General features: G+C 42.4%; 1 protein-coding gene across 1 annotated transcript in view; it reads left to right on the top strand.

Annotated features, from left to right (window-relative positions):
* The first annotated feature begins 3,207 nt into the window (after window positions 1-3,207).
* srms (src-related kinase lacking C-terminal regulatory tyrosine and N-terminal myristylation sites) overlaps window positions 3,208-20,245 on the top strand; it is a 25,233-nt gene continuing 8,195 nt past the window's right edge. The window contains exons 1-5 of the mRNA XM_069659717.1: window positions 3,208-4,036; window positions 7,641-7,762; window positions 12,776-12,942; window positions 19,558-19,705; window positions 20,205-20,245. The exon at window positions 20,205-20,245 is cut by the window's right edge and continues 118 nt beyond it. Of these exons, the coding sequence (XP_069515818.1) occupies window positions 3,657-4,036; window positions 7,641-7,762; window positions 12,776-12,942; window positions 19,558-19,705; window positions 20,205-20,245 (858 nt within the window). The 5' untranslated portion in view covers window positions 3,208-3,656. The remainder of the gene's footprint in view (window positions 4,037-7,640; window positions 7,763-12,775; window positions 12,943-19,557; window positions 19,706-20,204) is intronic.

The raw sequence follows: 20,245 nt of genomic DNA, 5'->3' as shown, positions 1-20,245 counted from the left end.
TTCTGTTTGTTTGTTGACTCTGTCGGAGCGGTGCGGGCGCCTTTGTTTAGCCCGCCGACGAGAACATATCACTCTGGTCCATGACGAAGAAACCAATGATGGAAAAACTGAGCTTTCTTTTGTGTGATGTCACCGCTAAGGCTGAAATGTTTCTGGATTAAAAAAGAATTGTGACCATTTAGTTTTGTTTTTTTGTTTCTCCCGAGCTGTACGTCACAAAGCTAAATATACTAATAAAACGGTGTGCTATCTATCGGACCGAGCAGAGCGTCTTCTTTTTCTGTTTTTCACAGGGAAATAAATCACTCAATCTTTCTACATGTATGCACATTTTTACTGTAAATACAGGTGGACCCGACTCAACGTGACTCTCTTTGAATCGTAAACTATCTGCAGGTTAAAACTATTTTAAAAAGTACCTGGTACCAACTGCAAGGTGAGTCAAGCCGAGCCGTACCAGCAGTGGAAATGAGGATTCATAAGACAGCTGTCGTCACTCTTCATGAACATTTTCCATTCAAAAACAAGGATGTAAGGTGGTGCAGTAGTTAGCGCTGTTCCCTCACAGCTCAAAGATTCCTGGTTCAAATCCCAAGTTGGACGTAGTGGGTCTTTCTGTGTGGAGTTTGCATGTTCTCCCCGTGACATGCTCGTTAGGTTCATTGGTGACTCTAAATTACCCGTAGGTGTGAATCTGAGCGTGAAAGGTTGCCTGTCTCTTAACCCGCTTTCCCACTGGTCCAAAAACCTGCTAACACCCGGCTTTATTGCTCACAGGAAAGTTTACAATCTGCATTCAGACCCGGGTCAAATGACTCTGCAGTAATTATCGCCTTTGATGGGAACACAAGACCCGTGTCAACACGCTAATCTCCGCCCCCTCTCCGGCGCGATGCTATGCTCCGTCAGTAACTGCTGCACCTCCTCGTCATCTCAGCTACAAACTCCGCCCATCTCCGTCCGAGCAGCGCTCCAACATCGTTCCAAATTTGTCGCCACCGAGTTTGATAAACTGACTGAATGAGCAACAGATACAATGAAGACCTAACCAACATCTTCACTGGTTACTAACCCTGTTTGTGATGTCAGACGGTGACTCAGCAGAAAAGAGAACAACAGGAGTATACTTCACTGACAATGGGAAAAGAGACAATCTGCATCTATTAGCGGGTCTGAAAAAAACTGCTCTAATTTCGGTAAAAGGGGGTATATGTGTCAGCCCTGTGATTGACTGGCGATCAGTCCAGGTGTAACCCCGCCTCTCGCCCAATGACAGCCAGGATAGGCTCCAGCCTGCCCACGTGTTTTTACACTGTTGTACCGTTACTAAAGAAGGGACCCTGAATGCGTCCCTGCAGCTCAGTCCAAACAGCCTGTGAAGCTGACACACGTTCTGCAGACGTCTCAGATGTTGCTCGCAGAGTCAACGTGTTCACTGAGAAACTCTAACGGAGCCTTTCACTGACTCAAAGCTGCTGCTCGGACTGACAGATTAAGATTAGAGCTCAAAGTGAGACGCTTTCATGTTGGATTTAAAACCGTTTCAGTCTTTAAAGTCTCCGGCTCTGATCAAATGATATCTGAGGCTCAGGATGTGATCTGTCAGAATAAGAGCCAGCTACTCGGACCTGCCTGGTTTCTGTAAGAGGGACTACTTTTTTCAGAGTACATGTTTGTGCATCTCTAGAGAATCTTTTACATTCTACTGAAAACAAGAAACACCTCACGAATATATACATCTTATTTTCACTTCAGAAAGACTAACAGCTGCTGTTTCAGCTCCTTTCTAAAAAGAAAACATAATAAAACAGGATTTTATTGGGGACTATTTTCTGCAGCGTGTGTGGGATTTATTCAAACACTCAATGGCACATAAGATATATCAGGAGGTAAATTCACTGTTGGTCTTTTATTGGATTTTTACTGTAAGGAACTCAGAGCAGCACAATGACCTCATCATTTACAGCAGGTGTGTGCAGCCGTGCAACATGCTGAACTCATCAGTGATGATTCTCGTTGCAGAAACGTTTCATGATTTAGAGACTCTTCAGCTGAAACCAGAAGTTCCTCCGGTGCACCATCAGCGTGTGGTCTGACTTTGTGGTGGTGTTATAATTTATTTGTGTCCTGTGTGCTGTTTCTGCAGTAATGATGCAGAACTGATGCAGGAGGTAAAGCACAGAGGGAGGGACGCTGCACAGGCTGCAGTCATTAGACTCCACAGTCTGCAAGAACAAAGGCCGACTAAAAATACAGACTGTACTGAACCTCAGAGCCTTAATGATCCTGATCTTACACACTTATGCAAATCACCATTGTTCATTAACGTGCTGGTGATTGCTGTTTATTTGGAGGTGGTGAAATGTTGACAATGCTTGTTAAAGGTGCAAGAAGTTGTTGTCTTCAAAGCGTCTCACTAACCGTCAACAACTAAAATATGTTCATATTTAAGGCGCATAAAACAGAGTATGGAAGACTTTGAGGGCCAGACGGAAGGTAAAGGAAGATTTGTTTAAATCAAAGTGCGTCTCAAGAGTAAAGTTTAAATTGAACTTTGTTCCTGACACTTTATTCTCTATATTTAGTATAAAAAATATCTTCATCTCATTTTCCCACTTATATCTGATCCTTATACTTTTCCAAACTACGAAAACAACATTAACATTTCTTATCAAAATTGTTGCAGATGAATTTCTGCTGATTACTTCACTTATACACTGAAACGCGTTTATGATATAAGGTCATCGATCAATACAAATCAGAGAGGATGACGTGTACGGAAGAGGACACACGTGAAGAAGTGATCTGAGCTGTGAGATTAAACTAAGAATTCTGAGTCTATTTATAAAAGAAAAAAGACTCAGAGCGCCACTAAATGTTTAATTTGGCCCTCATCCTGTTCCGTAGCATTTCTTCATGTTGCAACAAAGAAACATCAGCAGAGAGCTTCACTTGTGTTTACCAAACACTCCGTTTACCGAAACCACGTGACCTTCAGGGACATGTAGTTTGAGAGAGAAGACACACACACACACACACGCTCATTATTATTCAAACCTCTCTCTCTCTCTCTCTTTGAAACACTCCCCCCTCAGTCTCCTCCCCCCTCAGCGCGCAGGTGTGTGTGAGCAGCAGGAGGTGTGCGGAGCGCCAAACCCAAACTTTTTACGCACCTCGCGGCCGCCTCACCTTCACCTTTCCCTCTCCCTCCGCGGATTAACACCTGAGCGTCGAACCTCTGCAGCCTTTCTTTTGTTTACATCGGATTACGATGGATTAACATTTTCTTGGGGAGCCATGCTCGCGTGCTCGGTTCAGGCTGGGTCGCGCTGCCGAGTCCTCGCGGGGAACAGATCCGACTTGGATGCCCTCCATTCCCGTTTCCGCATTCCCGCAGCCGCCGTGCGCACTGCAGGCGTGGAGCTCAGATCCATGATCTCAACAGAAAAAACCGGTTCCTCCGGCTGATCGAGCCTCGGTGCTGTCGGTGCGTTATGTTTCCAGCCGGAGAGCGAGAGGGGAACCGCAGCACGGAGCGGCTGGAGACTTCAGGCTGTGAAAGGCCGTTTTCAGCGGACTGAGGAGCCTGACGCGCGACTTATTGATCAGTGATCGAGTCTGGATTAACCCGCCGCCGCGCTCCTTCATGTCCCGGGATGGAGAGCTGCTGTCGCTCCTGTATGCCGTGTTTAGACCGGCTCTGGAACTGCATTTGGCCCGACGTCCGCTACCCCAACGTCCCCAACAACAACCATGTGATCGCCAACCCGGCGGCGCAGGTGGCGGAGATCCGCACCGTGTCCGGAGACATCCGCGTCCCGTCGCCCAAGAAGCGGCCGGTGCAGCTGTACGCGGCGCTCTTCGACTTCGAGGCCCGCAGCGACGACGAGCTGACGGTGAAGGAGGGAGACAAGCTGTCGGTGATCGAGAAGCGGGGCGAGTACGTGCTGGCCAAGAAGCTGACCGGCTCTCTGGAGTCCGGACTGATCCCGGCCAACTACGTGGCTCTGCTGCAGGACGAGTTCGCCAAACACAAGTGAGTGATCAATAACACCTCATGTGCTGCTTCTGTTTGATCACACGGCTGCTCTGTCTCCTGTCAGCTGATCCACACTGTGCTGATGATGATGCTGATGCTCCCCGATCTGCTGACAGACTGTGGATCCGTCAGAACACGTTAGACCCGTCAGAAGTTTAATACATATGATGAGGGACAGGTTACAGAGTGACGTGGGGAAATATTTAAAGTATTCTGTGTCTGAGCAGGAGGCGAGATGCTGCAGCTTTCAGTTTGAAGTCATAAAAGAGAATCAAGAAAACTGGAATATCATCTGACCGAGGTCTGACCTCTCTGCTGTTTTTACAGACTTCTGTGTGACGTAAAAATGTCTCTAAACTCTGACCTCTGAACGGTCTCCGATTGTCTCCTATCAGCAGAGATCTTGATGTAATCTGACATGATGTGACGTATTTCCTCCAGATGAAACGCAACAGTCTCTCAGTCATATTCAGAGCTCAGATGAGACGATTAATCGGTTAAAATTTTTGGTTTAAATAATCGATCAATCTAAAAATCACAAAAAGGACAAAAAGTCAAATTCTGCAACATGACTTGCAGATTTTTTATCTTCTCATTACTCATATTTACGACATCATATTTCTAAGTTTGGACCCAGTTAGTCGAGACATGATTGGTAAACTATTAACCAGCTGTTACAGAAGTTTCTGATCGATTTCTGAGTCATTGATTATCAAAAATCATCTAAAATGTGAATATTTTTAGGTTTATCTTCCTTTTCTTTCTATTAAACTAAATATTTGTACTTTTTGAGGTGTTACTTCGACTAATAAATATCGCAATTAATTTAGTTTGCAGCTTAAGTTTATTTCATCATCGATTAATTGATTTTGATTATTTCTTGAACATTCGTTTTGTCCATTATGCGCCAGAAATAGTTGAAAAATCCCCCAAACATGCCAAAATCCCAAAGCTGAAGTTCACATACTGAACGTAGGATGTTTCACACGTTTGTTTACGATCACAGAAGACCACGAAAACTCCAAGTATTTACATTTGGGAGGCTGGATGTGGGAAAGAACTGAAATGGTTTATAAAGTATTAAAATAGTGGCAGAATGTTTGTGATTATTTCAGCCCCAAATACAATAATAAAAACCAAACTGTGTGCGTCCTCGCTGCATTCAAAGCCAAGTTTAAAGCCAGCTGTCTGCCGTGTTCGTCTGTAGCCGCAGACTAAATGTAGCTGCAGCTGCAGGTCGTCCATTATTCATCGTCCTGCAGGGAATCATCATGTTTCAGGCCAGCTCACCGATCTGAGCTTCACTTCACTGTCACTGCTCGTTCTGCTGAGCCGACACTGACTCCACAACATCCCACTGTCCCCAAACACACCACGGAGACTGAAGAGAAAGACATCAGACACGATGATTCCTTCTGATGATGTTTGAGCGTTTGTGTTGTAGTGAGGAGGTCAGACTCTTTCACGAACGATTGAAGGTAAAAAAAAAAAAGCCTCAAATGAAAACAAATTAATGCCACTTTTTTATTTATAGTCACCAAAACATGAAATCAGCTTCGTTCTTTTCCTGCTGAAGCTCACTGCTCTTCATCACCTCCTGCAGCTTCACTGTGAGAGTCCTGTGAGCAGTGTCCTGATTATATCTGTCAGGGACGCCAAATATTTAATGTATAAAACCAACTTCAACCGCAGCTGCATCTCTGAGACTAACTCTGAACATTATAACCTTCATGACGGGAGGATTCATTAGACTGCCTTAGTTTCAGCTCGCGCTACCTTAGAAACTGGCAGCTGAGTGTAAATCTACGGAGGCCTAAGTGGACAAGCATCCAGACATTTTATTTACTCTGTTTACTTTGTAATTTCTGCTTGTTTTCTCCAGATCTCGACTTATTTATCTCGAGATAACAACGCTGCACCTCCGTAACGTCACATGATCATACCTCGTGTCCCCAGAGCTGCAGAAGCACAAAACAAACCAACAGGCCTCATCACTTTGTTACTTTGTTTTCTAGATCGACAGAAAATGATCCCGTTATCACGGAAAACCAGCTTTGTTATCTCGAGATAACGAGATAAACAAGTGGAGAAGAAATTACTCGTTATCACAGGAAAACGCCCAATAAACTGTATAGATGCTTGTCCACGTAGGGCTTCCGTAGCTTTACAGTCCGCTGCCAGGTAGAGGTAGCTCAAACTAACGCTGCTCTAAGAAGCTGCGTTCTGCTGCTTGTTGTTACTGTCAGTGAAACCGGACACACCCGCCCTGATACTGTTAGAGTAAATACAGGTCAGTTTCTGCTAACAGGCAGCACTCAGCAACTGTTCAACGACCGTTTACCAACGATTAAAGACATTTATTTTTAATGGTTCGGCTTAATGCCTTCATGTGATCATTCCGTAGATAAACATTGAACCTGTTTTATGTTTATCTCTAATATTAGTCCGGCAGGTTCCAGGATTAACAAACGCTGCTGTAGTTCAAACTGACCGGACCAGTTAGTTAAACTTAGTAACTGTTGTAATGTTCACATGCTGCACTCTGACACGTCAGCTTCCAGCGTGTATGATGAGACATGTACTCGAGTGTACTTCCTCCTTTAAGTAGAAATTTGAGGTTTTTTCTTCTCGTGCTGCCTCAAACTTTCTCAACTATTAAGATAAAGAAGTACTTTTTACTGACGGCATTTAGACAGATTTTAACCACAGGGACTTTTCCAGGAACTAAGAGCTGCAGGGACAAGAGTCTAAATTAAGCCAGAACACATCCTGCTCAGGATGGACTGTATACTTTTTAATGGTACAGGAACTTTTATTTTATTTCAGCTTCCATTTTTAAAGGCCCAAATGAACATTTATGCTGTGGAAACAATCCACTGAAACAATAATGACTGTTGTCATCTCTAAATGGCGTCATATTTAAGGTTAAAGTGCAGATAATAAGATGCTGATGGAGCTGTTATGCAGCTCTGGAACAACATGAAGAGAGCACTCTAAGTGTTCGTTAAATCAGCATCTCTCTCCTCATGTCATGGTCAGTCCAATCCAGATGTGAACCATTAAAACCTCCTGAATGTGATCAGGAGGAAGATGGACGGTCACGAGCCGAGCTGCTCCAGGAGCGGCCTAACGTCACCCAGCAGCTCTGAGACAGACTGAAGGAGAGCACGCAGAGATGCATGATCGCTGTGATTATAAACCAGATAGTGATCTGTGAACTCGCCCTGAGTTCAAACATTCTGTTGTTTCAACATGAACTTGTTTTCTTTGCTTTCTTCGAGCTCTGAAAAACATCTTTTTTATCTTAACATGTCAACATTTTCTGCAGATAAAAGACTCGATGAGAAGATTTGATTGAAGCAGGAGAAATGTTGTTTATAATAAAACACAATTTTATTACAAACAATAAACCGAGAAAATAATACAAAACAGTATAAAATGAGCTTCAGCTTCTCGTTCTTGTCACATCTTTTAAAGACTCATTTATTGATTTACGTTCATGTGACTCTGTTTATTAATCATGATAAAACTCTGTCTTAAACTCCTCCTCCTCCTCCTCCTCCTCCTCCTCCTCTCTGATCTTCATCTGTCCTCTGTGCAGGTGGTACTACGGGAACATAAACCGTGTGAAAGCTGAGAAGCTGCTGCTGGCGTCCCAAAACAAAGATGGCTCCTTCCTGGTTCGGATCAGTGAGAGTCACAGCGACGAGTACACCATCTCCTGTAAGTACCACAAACAACGCCGCTCATCCATCAGTCCATCCACCTCTGACCCTCTGTGGCTGCTCTCTGCCTCCACCTGGTTTCTCCTCTGTCTCTTTGTTTAATCACTTCCTGCTTTAAACCAGCTTCTGTTTTGTTTATAGTAAAATTACTTTCTGATTATCAGAGAGAAATGTTTGTAACCTCCTGATCTAGCTTCTTTTAAATTTTCAGTTTCACTTTAGTGAAGATATTCAAGAAGCTCCAGGTTACAGTGGCTGAGAGATTAAAGCGACTGTATGTAGCTTTTAACTGAACAGGGACGCTGTGGGTACAACTGACAGAGGATAACTTTAAAAGACAGCAGTAGCACATGTTTAAAAGAGCCATAAGGTGCTTTTCGACAGCAGGAACCAGGGTCTACATTTAGAGACCTACCTCCTGTAAAGTCCCTGCTCAGGGGGTAGGACTTTCCAAAGGTCCAGGAAGTTTCAGGGCGGGGCCTGCAGTGCTGATCGTTTCTGATTGGTCAAATACTCACAGTATTATTTCACCCAATAGGGCTGCATGATATTGGAAAAAAAATATACACAGTAGCAACATCTTCTTGTTTGTTTTGTGCAGAGACTTTAATGAGACTCTGCACAGTGAATCCACGATAACAAATCCAACTCTCGATGTCTTCTTGGGATTATTTATCCCTGTCGAAAACCGTTAGTCGTTCACTTAGCCACTTCCTGGTGCCTTTAGCTTTCCACCAATCAGAGGCTCTGTTACAAATGTGAGTCAGTGTTGATCTCAGAGAGTGTTTTTACAGCGAGACTGTGATCGCGGTCTCTTATCAGTGTTTTAAACGTAGCACCGAAATAACAAGTAGAACAGATTAAATATAATAATGTGTCGATTCTTCTTTGGGCAGATGGAGAGCATGAAATAGGCGCACACTGTCAATGGAAGTGATGACTTTATTGGAGTGTTTGTTGCTCCCCGTCGTGTCACAAAAGAAACTTGAATAAATAAACATTGCAACTTGCATTACAACTTTTTCAAAAGTCTGCAGCAGAGAAATCTGACATTTTAGGCCGAAACAAACAGAAAAAACTGTGAAATCCTGCAGGGACTGTTTCATGAGTTATCTTTGTTACACTTGCCGTACCTTAAAGACTCAGAAACAGTATATTTTCCCTTCTTTATCACACATAAACTGCTGCAGATGTTTCTACCTTAGCTCATGTTGAGTCCACCTGCGTGTTTCCCTGAGCTGCACAGCTTCGATCTGTTGGCCACAGCACCGTGTTCAGTGAGGGATCCTGTTACTCTCTTCTTCACCTCCTCCTCTGTCTCCTCCATCCATCACCCCCCATCCTGCCTCCCGTGCCCTTCAGTCTCTCAAAGTCTCCAGCCACTGTCAACCTCAATCTCCTGCTTTCGATTTTTCTCTCTCTGCTTCTCTCCGCTCGCACCGCAGAGGGCACGAGGTGACGCGACGAGCCCTCAGGCAGCGGCGGCCGTGATGGAGGGAAACGGCACTCGGCCATAAAGTCTGACTGCAGTTTAAAATGATACGACTTCCTGTTGTAGAAACATTTCATCATTCCAGTTTTTAATTTGGGAGCTGGATATTTAATGCTTCAGACTGAGCAGTAAGAGCGTCTGTTCTCACTGTTACAGATTGTGTTGGTAGATATAAATTAAGACGTGTACGTGCATGAAAACATCCGTGTATGAGATCAGAAAGAAACTGAAACCTTCTGTTGGATGTAGAAAAGACAGAATGTGAGGTTCATTTTTATTCTCCTTTATTATCAAGAACTTAAATTGGTACTTAATTCTGTGGTTGTCATTTGGAAGATCACGTTTTAATTCTCTCTTAAACAGGACGTTAAGAGTTAAGTCAACAATGAAACAGGTAAATAAAACCATCTAATAACAATCACAGTAAAATGATGATGAAATGTATTTATAGCACGTAACAAAATCCAAAACATAAATGTCCAGTGAATGATCAAATATCTATTTAAAAATCAAACATATTCCAACACACTGTAAGTTAAAATAACAGTTAAACGAAAATTACAATTCTAGTAATTAGTGTTGTTCTGATATGATACCAGTATCAGTGCCTGATCAATGACTGTGCAGTCTGTGTCTGATACGGTCTGAAATATGGAATCGAGTATTGATCCCAACAATGAGTGCTGCGCCATGTAAATTATGGTGCGACGACAACAAACAACAACCGTGTGATGCTAGCAGAGAGTGTGATGTTGGTCAAAGCTAGCTTAATGTCAGCTATCTGTGTTTTTCCACCAATATTCTGAGTATTTCTTCATCTTTATAGTCGGAGTACTCGATATCCACCAGAACGTCAAGGAATCAGAATCAGGACGGATTAAAATGTTACTGAAACATCTGTAGGGCTGTCACGCTAACAGCATGACCGCAATACTGCGGTTATGTGATGCAAACTGCAGGGTGGACCCAGTGACTGTCATCACTTTATGTTTGAGTATGAACACATAAAATACACATAAAACACACGATGGCGGCGGCGGCGGTAGCGGTTAACCGCCAACCGCAAGGAGTGCACCGCGGTTAGAAACATTCAGTCCCGTCACAGCCCGAAACATCTGTACAAGAAATATAAGGAAAGGCCCGGTGATGAAGAAGTGTTTTAATGAAGGGTCATGATCTGTGCAGCTGTGATACAATCACAATCACATGGTGTACAGATGTTTTCTTTAGCCTGCTCAGTTTGATGAGTGGGGCAGAGCAGCATTAGTTTGTAGTTCTGACACATGCGTGCTCGATGGGGCGGAGGTGGACTGTGATCACTTGTTCAGCCCAAACATGCATTAAATCAGACAGTTGTTCTTCTCTTCTTTTCTGCTTGTACATCGTCGTCATTGTGTCTTGGTGCACCATCACACTGTTGTTATTTGTTGCTTTAAGTGGTTGTATTTGTATGTCGCACTGTTGCCCACAGCACATTTCCTCTCAGGCACAATGAGGTAACTGTGATCTTATCTTTACCCTCACAGAGAGAAATCACTGAGCTGTTTCGTTCCTCTGAAGGTTGTTTCATGAGCAGGCTGCTAAACAGCAGAGAGCTGCTTCTGCACACAGATGAAGCAGTCTCTGAGTAAAGAGATGGATGAACTCGAGATACATTTCTTCCTACAACTCGTTCTTTGAGTCTAGTAAGAGTCCAGCTCGTACCACAACTAAAGGATTATTTTCATTGTTCATCAGTTGATCTTCTTCAGTAATTGATACGTTTTTAAGTCAATAAAAATGTAAAAAAAAAGTTGTTCAGTGTTTCAAAAAGCTCAGGATGACATCCTTAATTGTTGTTTTTATTTGTCCACAATCCAAAGATAAAAAGTTTACTGTCACAGAGGAAGAAAGAAGCAGAAAACATTCACATTTAAGAGGCTGGAATCACAGAACAGTACTGTACATATTATTTGTTGTAATCTCAAAGATTTCAGTTTCGTTCTCTTTGGCGCCTCTAATGGCGATAAACAGTCCCAATTTAATCTCTCTTGTTGAAGTTGTATCTGTAGTCATCCATCTTTTCTTTGTTTGTTCAGCCATAGTAGATTACTGTTTACCCGCAACACTTGCAGAGAGCGGAAAAGCAGCCGCTTAGCTCCGCCTACCCTCTCTGGCAGACCAACCACTGCTGGCTGATGGAAAACGCGTCACTAACTGGGCGCCGCTTGTGATTATTTCCGCGAATGTCGCCACAGACACCCAGCCCATAATAACACTATATACTGCAAATGCAAAGGCTTTCATCAGTGGGCCACAGGCTCAGTCACCATTGTGTTACCTCATTCAGAGAGAGATAGAGACTTAACAGACATTTATTTACATGAAAATCTTTGAGATTATTACTTTAAAACCCAAACCAGTTAATATATATTAAACTAAAATACTTGGTTGATTTTGTTTGATTCCTGCAGCTCAACTGTCAACATCCTTTTTATGATCAACAGCCTTGACTTTATAGTCAAGGTGGCCGGTCGTTCTGCTGCATGTCGCCTCTGTTCAGGATCAAACAGACTTCTGATTTGTGATTTGGTATTTTACTAATGTTTTTGATATAATTATCTTTGTTTTGAGATAATTTGGTGTCCTGAAGCTCTAGTGTGCGTGCGTGCGTGTCTCTAACACTAAAATAAGGAAGAAGCCGCCTCAGACATTCGTGTCTCTTAAATTGATTTGGCAGCCGATCAAAGTGTTGTGTAAACAGAAGCTTCAGCGTCTCGTCTCCGTGTGTAGTAACCCACATTTACAGTTTTTGGCACCAGACGAGACTTTTACAGAGAATGAGCTCACGGCCAATCCTCTAATGGACCTCCTGAGATGTGCGTGATTTGTGACTTGAAAGCCTCTCTCTCTTTCTCTGAATCACCTGCAGCTCGTCTCTCTCCCTCTGATCCTCACGACTCTGTCCCCTCTCTCCTCTTTCGTCCTCTGGCTTCACCATCTTCTGCGTCTGCATCTTTTTCCCTCCCCCCTCCTCTTCTTCAAGGTCCCTGAGGTCTCCGGGGGGGAAAATGCTGCAGTTAGACGTTCAGTTTTCACTGAGCTGGTGCTGCTGAAATATGCATCATCAGGACTCTGTGTGCACACGAGTGTGAGGGCAGAACAGACCGCGCCTGCACGTTTTACGGCTCCATTACACACATTTCTGTCTGACTTGCACCCTGTTCCCACGACCATATAAACAAAACCACTGAAATGCTCTTGAAAAATGCTCGTCTTTACTGAGGCAGTCGCCGTAGCAGGCGTAGCAGGACTCAGCGGTAGGAAAGAATGGATGTTTCTTCTAATCTACTTCACAAATCTGTCCTGTTATCTTCTCTCTGCTGTCGTTTTTCAGCACAAAGCACCAACAGAAGTCTTTGTTACAACCTGAAGATTTATCTCATGTTGGCTTTGAAGATACAAAGCGTACAAGAACTCGTAATGAGGTTCAGTCAGTGTATTAGGGGTGTGATGCTAACTCTCCTCTCCCTCTCGCAGCTCGCAGCGAGGGGAAGGTGTACCACTTCCGGATCCAGCGCTCCTCCATCGGGGCGTACTTCGTGTCCGATAAGATCTCCTTCGCCACGCTGGGGGAGCTGATCTCCTACTACCAGAAGAACCCGCGCAGCCTCGGGGTGCTGCTGGAGGAGCCGTGCGCCCAGCAGGTAGGACCCAAAACCTCAGGTTTTTACTGCTATTCTTGTGAGGACCACATGGACATAATGCATTACATCAAAGCTGCACAAAGAAATATTTTATCAATAATAAAACAAATCCTGTTATATGGAGCAGTTCCCCTCAGTTCCAGTGTTTGAGCATCATGCAGCTCACAGATTCAACTGTCCTACCTGTCCAGCTCCAAACAGATGAAGTTTGTGACGAGCTTGTGGCTAAATGTTTCCCCTTCAGAATAATAACGTTAAGGAAGAATTTAGGTTTCCCTCTGCAGGTTGGTTGAGCACAAAACAGAGCTAAAAGTAGAGCGAATAGTCCGAAGGTCAGAATCATGACTCCAAAAGAACACGTATGTTGCTGTAACTGATTGTTTTGGCCAATAGGGGGCAGTAGAAACATAATTTTTTTTCGTTTCTGTGTAAGTGTAATTAGCGAAGTAGTTACCAAATATTTGCTTGAGCTGAAACTCTAATGTTTCATAAAGTCGCCGAGGGGAGTCGTAGGATAAGCTGATAATTTAATAACTTTATCACCAGCAGAGAAGCCAAACATGAACCTGAACTGGTCCTCACAAAGATAGAAGTACAACAGTAACACAACAGAGACATGAACAGCTGTTATGTGCTTCAAAAGCATCCGCATACCATGTTTATGTATTAAGGGAGAATATACATGTACATTATATAACTAATAATCTCACACCTGAAAATACTGACATCTGCAAAACTGACTTCATATAACAAACACACGTGCATACAAGTCAAGATATTAAATAGTGATATTTATTGTTTCTAATGTCTAATGTCTAATGTGCAGTTTCCTGATCGTCCTAAACAAAGTGAAATAAAAACAGTAGAAATGTAATAACATGTCGTATTAAACCAAAGCACATTAACACGCACAGCTCATGGGAGAAATTAAAGGGATAGTTTGGTTTGTTTGAAGTGGGGTTATACCACGTGCAGTAGATGACAGTCAGCACGGCTCCTGTTAGGAGAAGCCGGCTGATGTCCCTGCACAGAAGCTAAGCGCCGCTGCAGCCACTTAAAGAGTCCTACATATGAACAAACATCTCAGTGTAAGTGTGCGCTGTGTTTTTAGTGTTTTGTCACCGCTTCACACTGACGTCAGACGGCCCTTTCCCTCGGCACAACCCCACTTCAGAAAATCCCAAATCTCCCTTTGAGGTGCTCTAAAACCTTTAGTGTCTGATTGAATCTAAAGTGCGATTCTTTATGTAAATTGGAAGAAATTTGAAGCATAATTTAGCAGACTTTAAATGTTCCAGTCAACAAAAACATTGACGACAAGTTCTAGCCTTCATCTGTTTCTACTTTACAGCCCCCAGGGCATTATGGGAAATGTAGTTCAAAAGCTTCTGATGTTAGCATACTCTGATCAATCATTATATTAAATTGTTGCTACTTAAAACAACCATGAAAGGGACTTAAGGCAGAGCAATTTAACAGAAGCATTAATGCATCTATTCATGTTGTTCATACGCATAATGTACATGTGCAAATCAGGCGCCTTTTTAATCTGTGTTAGTGTTATTACCTTCCATGAGGGAAGCTGTGCTAAAAACTCAACTCCACTTTTGCAGAATTGTACTTAACTAAACTGCACGTGCGCTGAAGCGAACAGATATTTGCTGATGCTGATAAATTATGTCAAATTTCAGGCAGCAAAAGTCACATTTTTTAATCTCTTTGCAGCTTTTGTCTTTGCAGTTAGAATCTGAAGAAGTGCAACACGAATCCTGAATCTTCTTCCTATTGTGGCGCTGCAGCAGGAATATAATGAGTGCTGTCTTATATGCATAATTAATACCAAGAGGCAAACATATTTGGAGCGTAATTAACCACAGAATATAATATTTGGAACAGAAATTAAAATCACGTGTCAGTGCTGTAATTACACACAGTATCTCTATCTCTGCAGAACAGCTTAAATTAAACCCTCGCAGCTGGATTCTTTATTCATGGCTCATCAGTCGCAGCCCGGCGGGACACGGCGACGCTCTAACTGAGCTTTTTAATATCTGGAGACTTGTCTCTGCAGAAAGAGAAACCACCTATTAAAAACAGCAGCTCGTCACACTCCTGAGAGAGAGAGAGTCGCTTTACGAATACTGAGAGACGTTTCAGGACAAACAGCATCTTAAAAACTGAGCATGAAGCTGCAGGTTTTCCCACACGGATAAAAAGTGTTAAAGAAGATGAAGTCAGAACCTCTCCTGGATCAGTGATTCCTCCCTCTTCTCTCTTCCCACAGAGGAGGCTGTGAGGCTGAGGCCGCCGACACACTGAGGCAGAAACACACATGAACACATGAATACACAAACATGTGCCTTCATGTTCGACACGCATACACGCAAACTATAGCTGCAAAGAGTCTTTTTCTTACTGACGCACAAGACGAACACTTTTACATTTCTTTGTTTTCCATTTCAAATCATTTGTCCTGAAACATTTCGACTTTTTACACGCTTTTATACATTTCAATTATTTCAATCTATTTATTGTATGTATTGATTTTGTCTGCACGACATTTGAATTTTAAACAAGAACAAGAATGATCTTTATTAAAATGTAAAGCACAGTTTGTGAGCAGTGGGCTGAGATTACACATTTCAGGAGTTAAAGTTTCCATCGAGCACTAAAACACCTTTTTGAAGCAACATAACTCGTCCTAATTTAAAAGCTAATCTATAAAGCAATAAACATGTATTATGTGTAATCACACTGTACTGCAACCTAAAAAATTAGTTAGAGTCTCTGTCCTCCTCAGTTGCATCTTACAGTCTCTGCAACAATGCAACACCTGCTAACGTTAGCTTACAAAAAGGTTTGCTAACCTCAACAATTGACCAGCATCTTCCACAACACAAAAAGTTATACATATATATTTATATGTTTTATCTTGTGAAGCCTGCTGGCCTGACATCAAGGAAAAGCTAGGATCACATCTACAGGGCGTTAGATTCATTTTTTTTGCTAACAGTAGCATGCTTGCAAACATGGACAAATTGCCAGTGAGCTAACTTAGCTACACTTCATGGAGCTGTACTTGCCACATCAGCCCCGTGATTCTGGCTGAGTTAGTAACCATCATACTCTTGAGACAGTTGCTGTGTTTGAACTGCCACACTATGCTAGCAGTACTGATTTGGCCAACATGTAGTATGCAAACAAAAGCAAAATTTGCAGTATGCCAAAAATACCCGGATGTCGTATTGATTCGGAAAAAATCTCCAGTTTGCATCTGACCAGTCTTCCTCGCCTACTGTATCCCATAATGCAAAGCGCTAGCGCAGTTGAAATGGCAGACGGCAGCAGAAGGGGGCGCTAAAGCTAAAGAAGGAGCTTTTTGCTTTTGGCGGGCTAATGTTTACTTGCGCGTTTCAAAACCAGAAACTAGCGCCTGGCGTTGCATACTGCATAATACATGTGGACAGCTCTGTACTACATACAACCGCCGAACACAGTATGCAGTACATTGTATCCAATTTCTAACACAGCCAGTATTTCGCTAAGTTACAGCTAGCTGGCTAACCTTAGCTCGCTTGCATGGTAATTTTATTGCTAACAAAATACTATCAGATTGGATTTGTTAGCTGTTAATGTCATTTTCTAGCAAACTAACCTTATGTAATATAACAATAGGTGATGATCTTAGGCAACAGTAAATGAAGTGAAGCTAACAGTACAAAGTAAAGGTTTAAAACTAACGTCTGTCACTTTCAGTCTCATGTATGTGCCTTCTTTTGTCCCTGTGGATAGCGAGCAACAGGATGCTAACTACAGCTCATTTAACGGCTAACAGGGTCTTTAATAACAGGGATTCATACAAATTACACTATACGTGTATGATGTTGTGAGTTGTACAATTTACAGCTGTCAGAAGGTGTTTATCGTGAGTTTAAATTCTCCCTTTATTAACCCAAACCATCATCTCAGTCTGTCCCTCTGCAGCTTCACTGGGTTTAAAAGAGTCGGCCTTCAGACACAAGAATAAATCTGCTTTTAGAAAATGAGACTCACATTACGTTCTTAATGCTCGATCAGTTCGATGTTTTACCACTAAACGAGACACTGATGATGCTTTCAATCACTTTTTATTGACTTGTCCAGATTCTGTCCCTGCAGCCAAAAGACATCATCAATAAAAACTGATATCACAAGGACGCGTCTGATGCTTCTGCTTCTAAAGGCAGATTCATCCCGATGTTCAAACGGCTCATAGACTGACAAATCAACTGTGCTCAAGGCTGAGTGGTTGGATTTGTCAAATTTAAAGCTTTTAGTGGGATTACTCTGCGCATGATTATTCATTGAGGGAGACAAAATTGTGGATTTAAAATGCAGAAAAGATTGAAGAGAATAATTTTATGCCGTTTCAATTTAAAGTGGACTGAGAGTTAGATACAGACTGACATCAGATGTGGTTTATTTCATTTTTCTCTATTTAGAAGTCCTATTATTTCATTCTTAGGACATTAAGAACTAGACTTTGTTTTTATACACAAGAGAACTGTTGTGATGCTCTGTGTTGTCTAAACTCCAGCAGCAGATTATATTTAATCTGTTTATTTTTATGTGTCAGAGAGACTGAAAAGATGAGATGGGACGACCAACATGTTGCTTTGGCTTTAATTAACACTTAAATTTACGTAAATGAAGTTTTATTTATCTTTTTTGTAAACTAATCAAAGCACTTGATCATTAGAACAAAATGTTTTGTAGCGTTTGATTGTTTCTGACAATAAACTCTTTATAAAATGTTTGAATTCAAGTTTCATTCATTATTTATTCGTCTTTCTCTTACCTTACAGTGCTGACCCATCCTCTGTCTGCCTGTGCTTCAGACCTGAAAGAAGAGAATAAATACTTTATTTTAATTGACAAGATTAATTTAATTGGCAACTTTATAAAGGTGAAGAGATAGATGAAGAAAAGAGTTACCATAAAAGACAATCTTGACTCAAGTTAGCACCTTTCTGCAACAGGAGGGATTTAAACCCAGGCTGTTTGTTTTTATGTTCTACTTTTGTCCACTCAGTTTCCATCCTCACTTCCTCTCTGTTCTCTGTGTGGATGGGGTTCTATTTTCCCGAAACAGTCACAAGAGAACAACGTCTCCCCCTGAATTTCAATTTAGTCAACACTGATGCGTAGCCACCCCAAAGTGCTGGTTGTTTGATGTAACCTGAGACGTGACTTGAAGTATAAAGTGCTTCAAATTCAGCAGGGAGCAGGTGAGGGAGGATGAAAGGGCATGATGACGCAGGTTTTCGAGTCCAACAGTAAACCAAAAGTCACTTTTATTTTAACCCACAGACTGAAAAAAGATGGCCGACATGGCAGCTCCCTGAAAGTGAGGCCAAACCCTCTCTGTCGCCCCCTGCTGACTGGCTGCAGTATAGCTCATAAAGCCCGCCTCCTCCATGTTAACAGATGGGACATGAGTCAAACTATAAAATGATATAAACATGGTTTCTGTCTTTATAGTTAGTTCTTATCATGCAGATTTATGTCCACGTGTTCAAGTTTACTTTTAATTAGTTATTTGATGCTTTAAAAAGGGGGCGTGGCCTCATGATTGACAGCTCTGTTGACAAATGCGGCTCCTGCAGCGTTCTGTTCCCGAGTAGCAGAGTAGAGGAGGACCGGCGAGAGGAGACGTAACTAACACTAACACTACAGTCATTGAACTTTCCATAAGTGTGAATATCTGCTTCAGACCGACACAAGAAGCTGTTCTGATGTTAAACACGCCGACGTGATGGATAGTTAAACGTGTGTTTTGCTTAGCAGAAGTGGCTCCACCCGCTAATCTCTACTGCAAAGTCTCTGGCTCTAAAACAATGTCAGCAGCACAAGATGGCAGCGGACGCCAAGGAGAGGAGATGGAGATACAAAAAGTATAAGTTGTATAACTTTTGGTTTCATACTGGACTCCACTAGTGGTCCACTGGACGAAAGGAGCAGCTATCATTGTTATAACTCCTCCTTGGTTTCGACAAACAGCCTCTCTGAGCCTCCAAGTGAGACTAATGTCTTTATCAAGCTAATCTTTTGTCCCCCTGCGGCACTGGTTGGATCGATTCCTTTGATCAGAGAAGACACCGTTTCATGTCATGATGTCAGACATATGTACTTCTTGTTAAAGAGGGCATTTCAAAGGTCTAAACCTGGGCTAATTATTATCAGAGACGTGAAGAAAAGAAACAGTCAGAACCAGCATGTGAGAAAAGCATCCATCAGTGTGGAGGGGGGAAATCGAAATCTGTAATTCAGTGTCTTTACATTATTTTGAGTCCTTCATCAAAGACCTACTTTGTTGTAATCAAAAACAAAGTTGGTGTCGTCTTTTTGCATCCTTTGGTTCATTACAACATTTAAACAGACACTGGTTTCCTGCTTTATGAACGTGTAAATACTGCACAAAAGATGCACAATCCCTTTAGTGTTTGAAATACGCTCAAACAGCAGATGTACACGTTGTGTTTGCCATCGTTTGCATCTCTGCAGGATCGTCTGCACACTTGTTTTAAGCAGTTTTAATATGAAGTAATCTGGACTCACCCTGTGGTCTCTGTGCAGCGGGAGCTCTTCGACATGGAGCCGTGGGAGAGGCCGAGAGAAGAGTTCAGACTGCACAAGAAGCTGGGAGAGGGACACTTTGGAGAGGTGTGGGAGGCTATGTGGACCACGGAGAACAGGAAGGTGGCCATAAAGACGCTGAAACAAGGTAAGCACACAGGGAGGAGTATGGATTATTAATGTTTATAGGGATTAAAGGAGTTTCTTCTTCTCAGGGTTACTGTTCCTTTCTTGTGTATCCAAGAGGCCTTACAAACATGTCAAACTGAGTCCGTTCTACATAAAACAACTGCAGACAAAAAAAGTCCTGTTGTGATTGTACGTTTCTCTTGTAAAGATTAGACTTGGATTGTAGAGAATTTGAGATTTAAACATGATAAATGTGCACGAAAAAACTCAGAGCACCTACAGGTTTGTCTGTTGTAGATTTGCAACTTCAATCTTGTGAATGCGCTAACATGCAGAGGTAGGATGATGCATTTAACAAATGGAAGGACATTTGTGGACGGAGACAGAGAGGTGGAGGTTTTTAAAGGGGAGAAAGCTGCTTTAAAAGTTTTGCAAGGATTAATAAAGAGAAGTGTGAGGACATCGTGATAATACGGTAAGTCATAAATTCACCAGTAGTTCTGTCTCTCCTCCTCCAGAGGACACGAAGCAGGACGAGTTCGTGAAGGAGGTTCAGGCG

Source organism: Semicossyphus pulcher, unplaced genomic scaffold (assembly GCF_022749685.1).
Source record: "Semicossyphus pulcher isolate SPU_LCO1_2020_fin unplaced genomic scaffold, fSemPul1.0.p SCAF_13, whole genome shotgun sequence".
Classification (NCBI taxonomy): Eukaryota; Metazoa; Chordata; class Actinopteri; order Labriformes; family Labridae; genus Semicossyphus; species Semicossyphus pulcher.
Note: the sequence above shows the minus strand (reverse complement) of the source record. Positions and strands in the feature narration are given on the sequence as shown.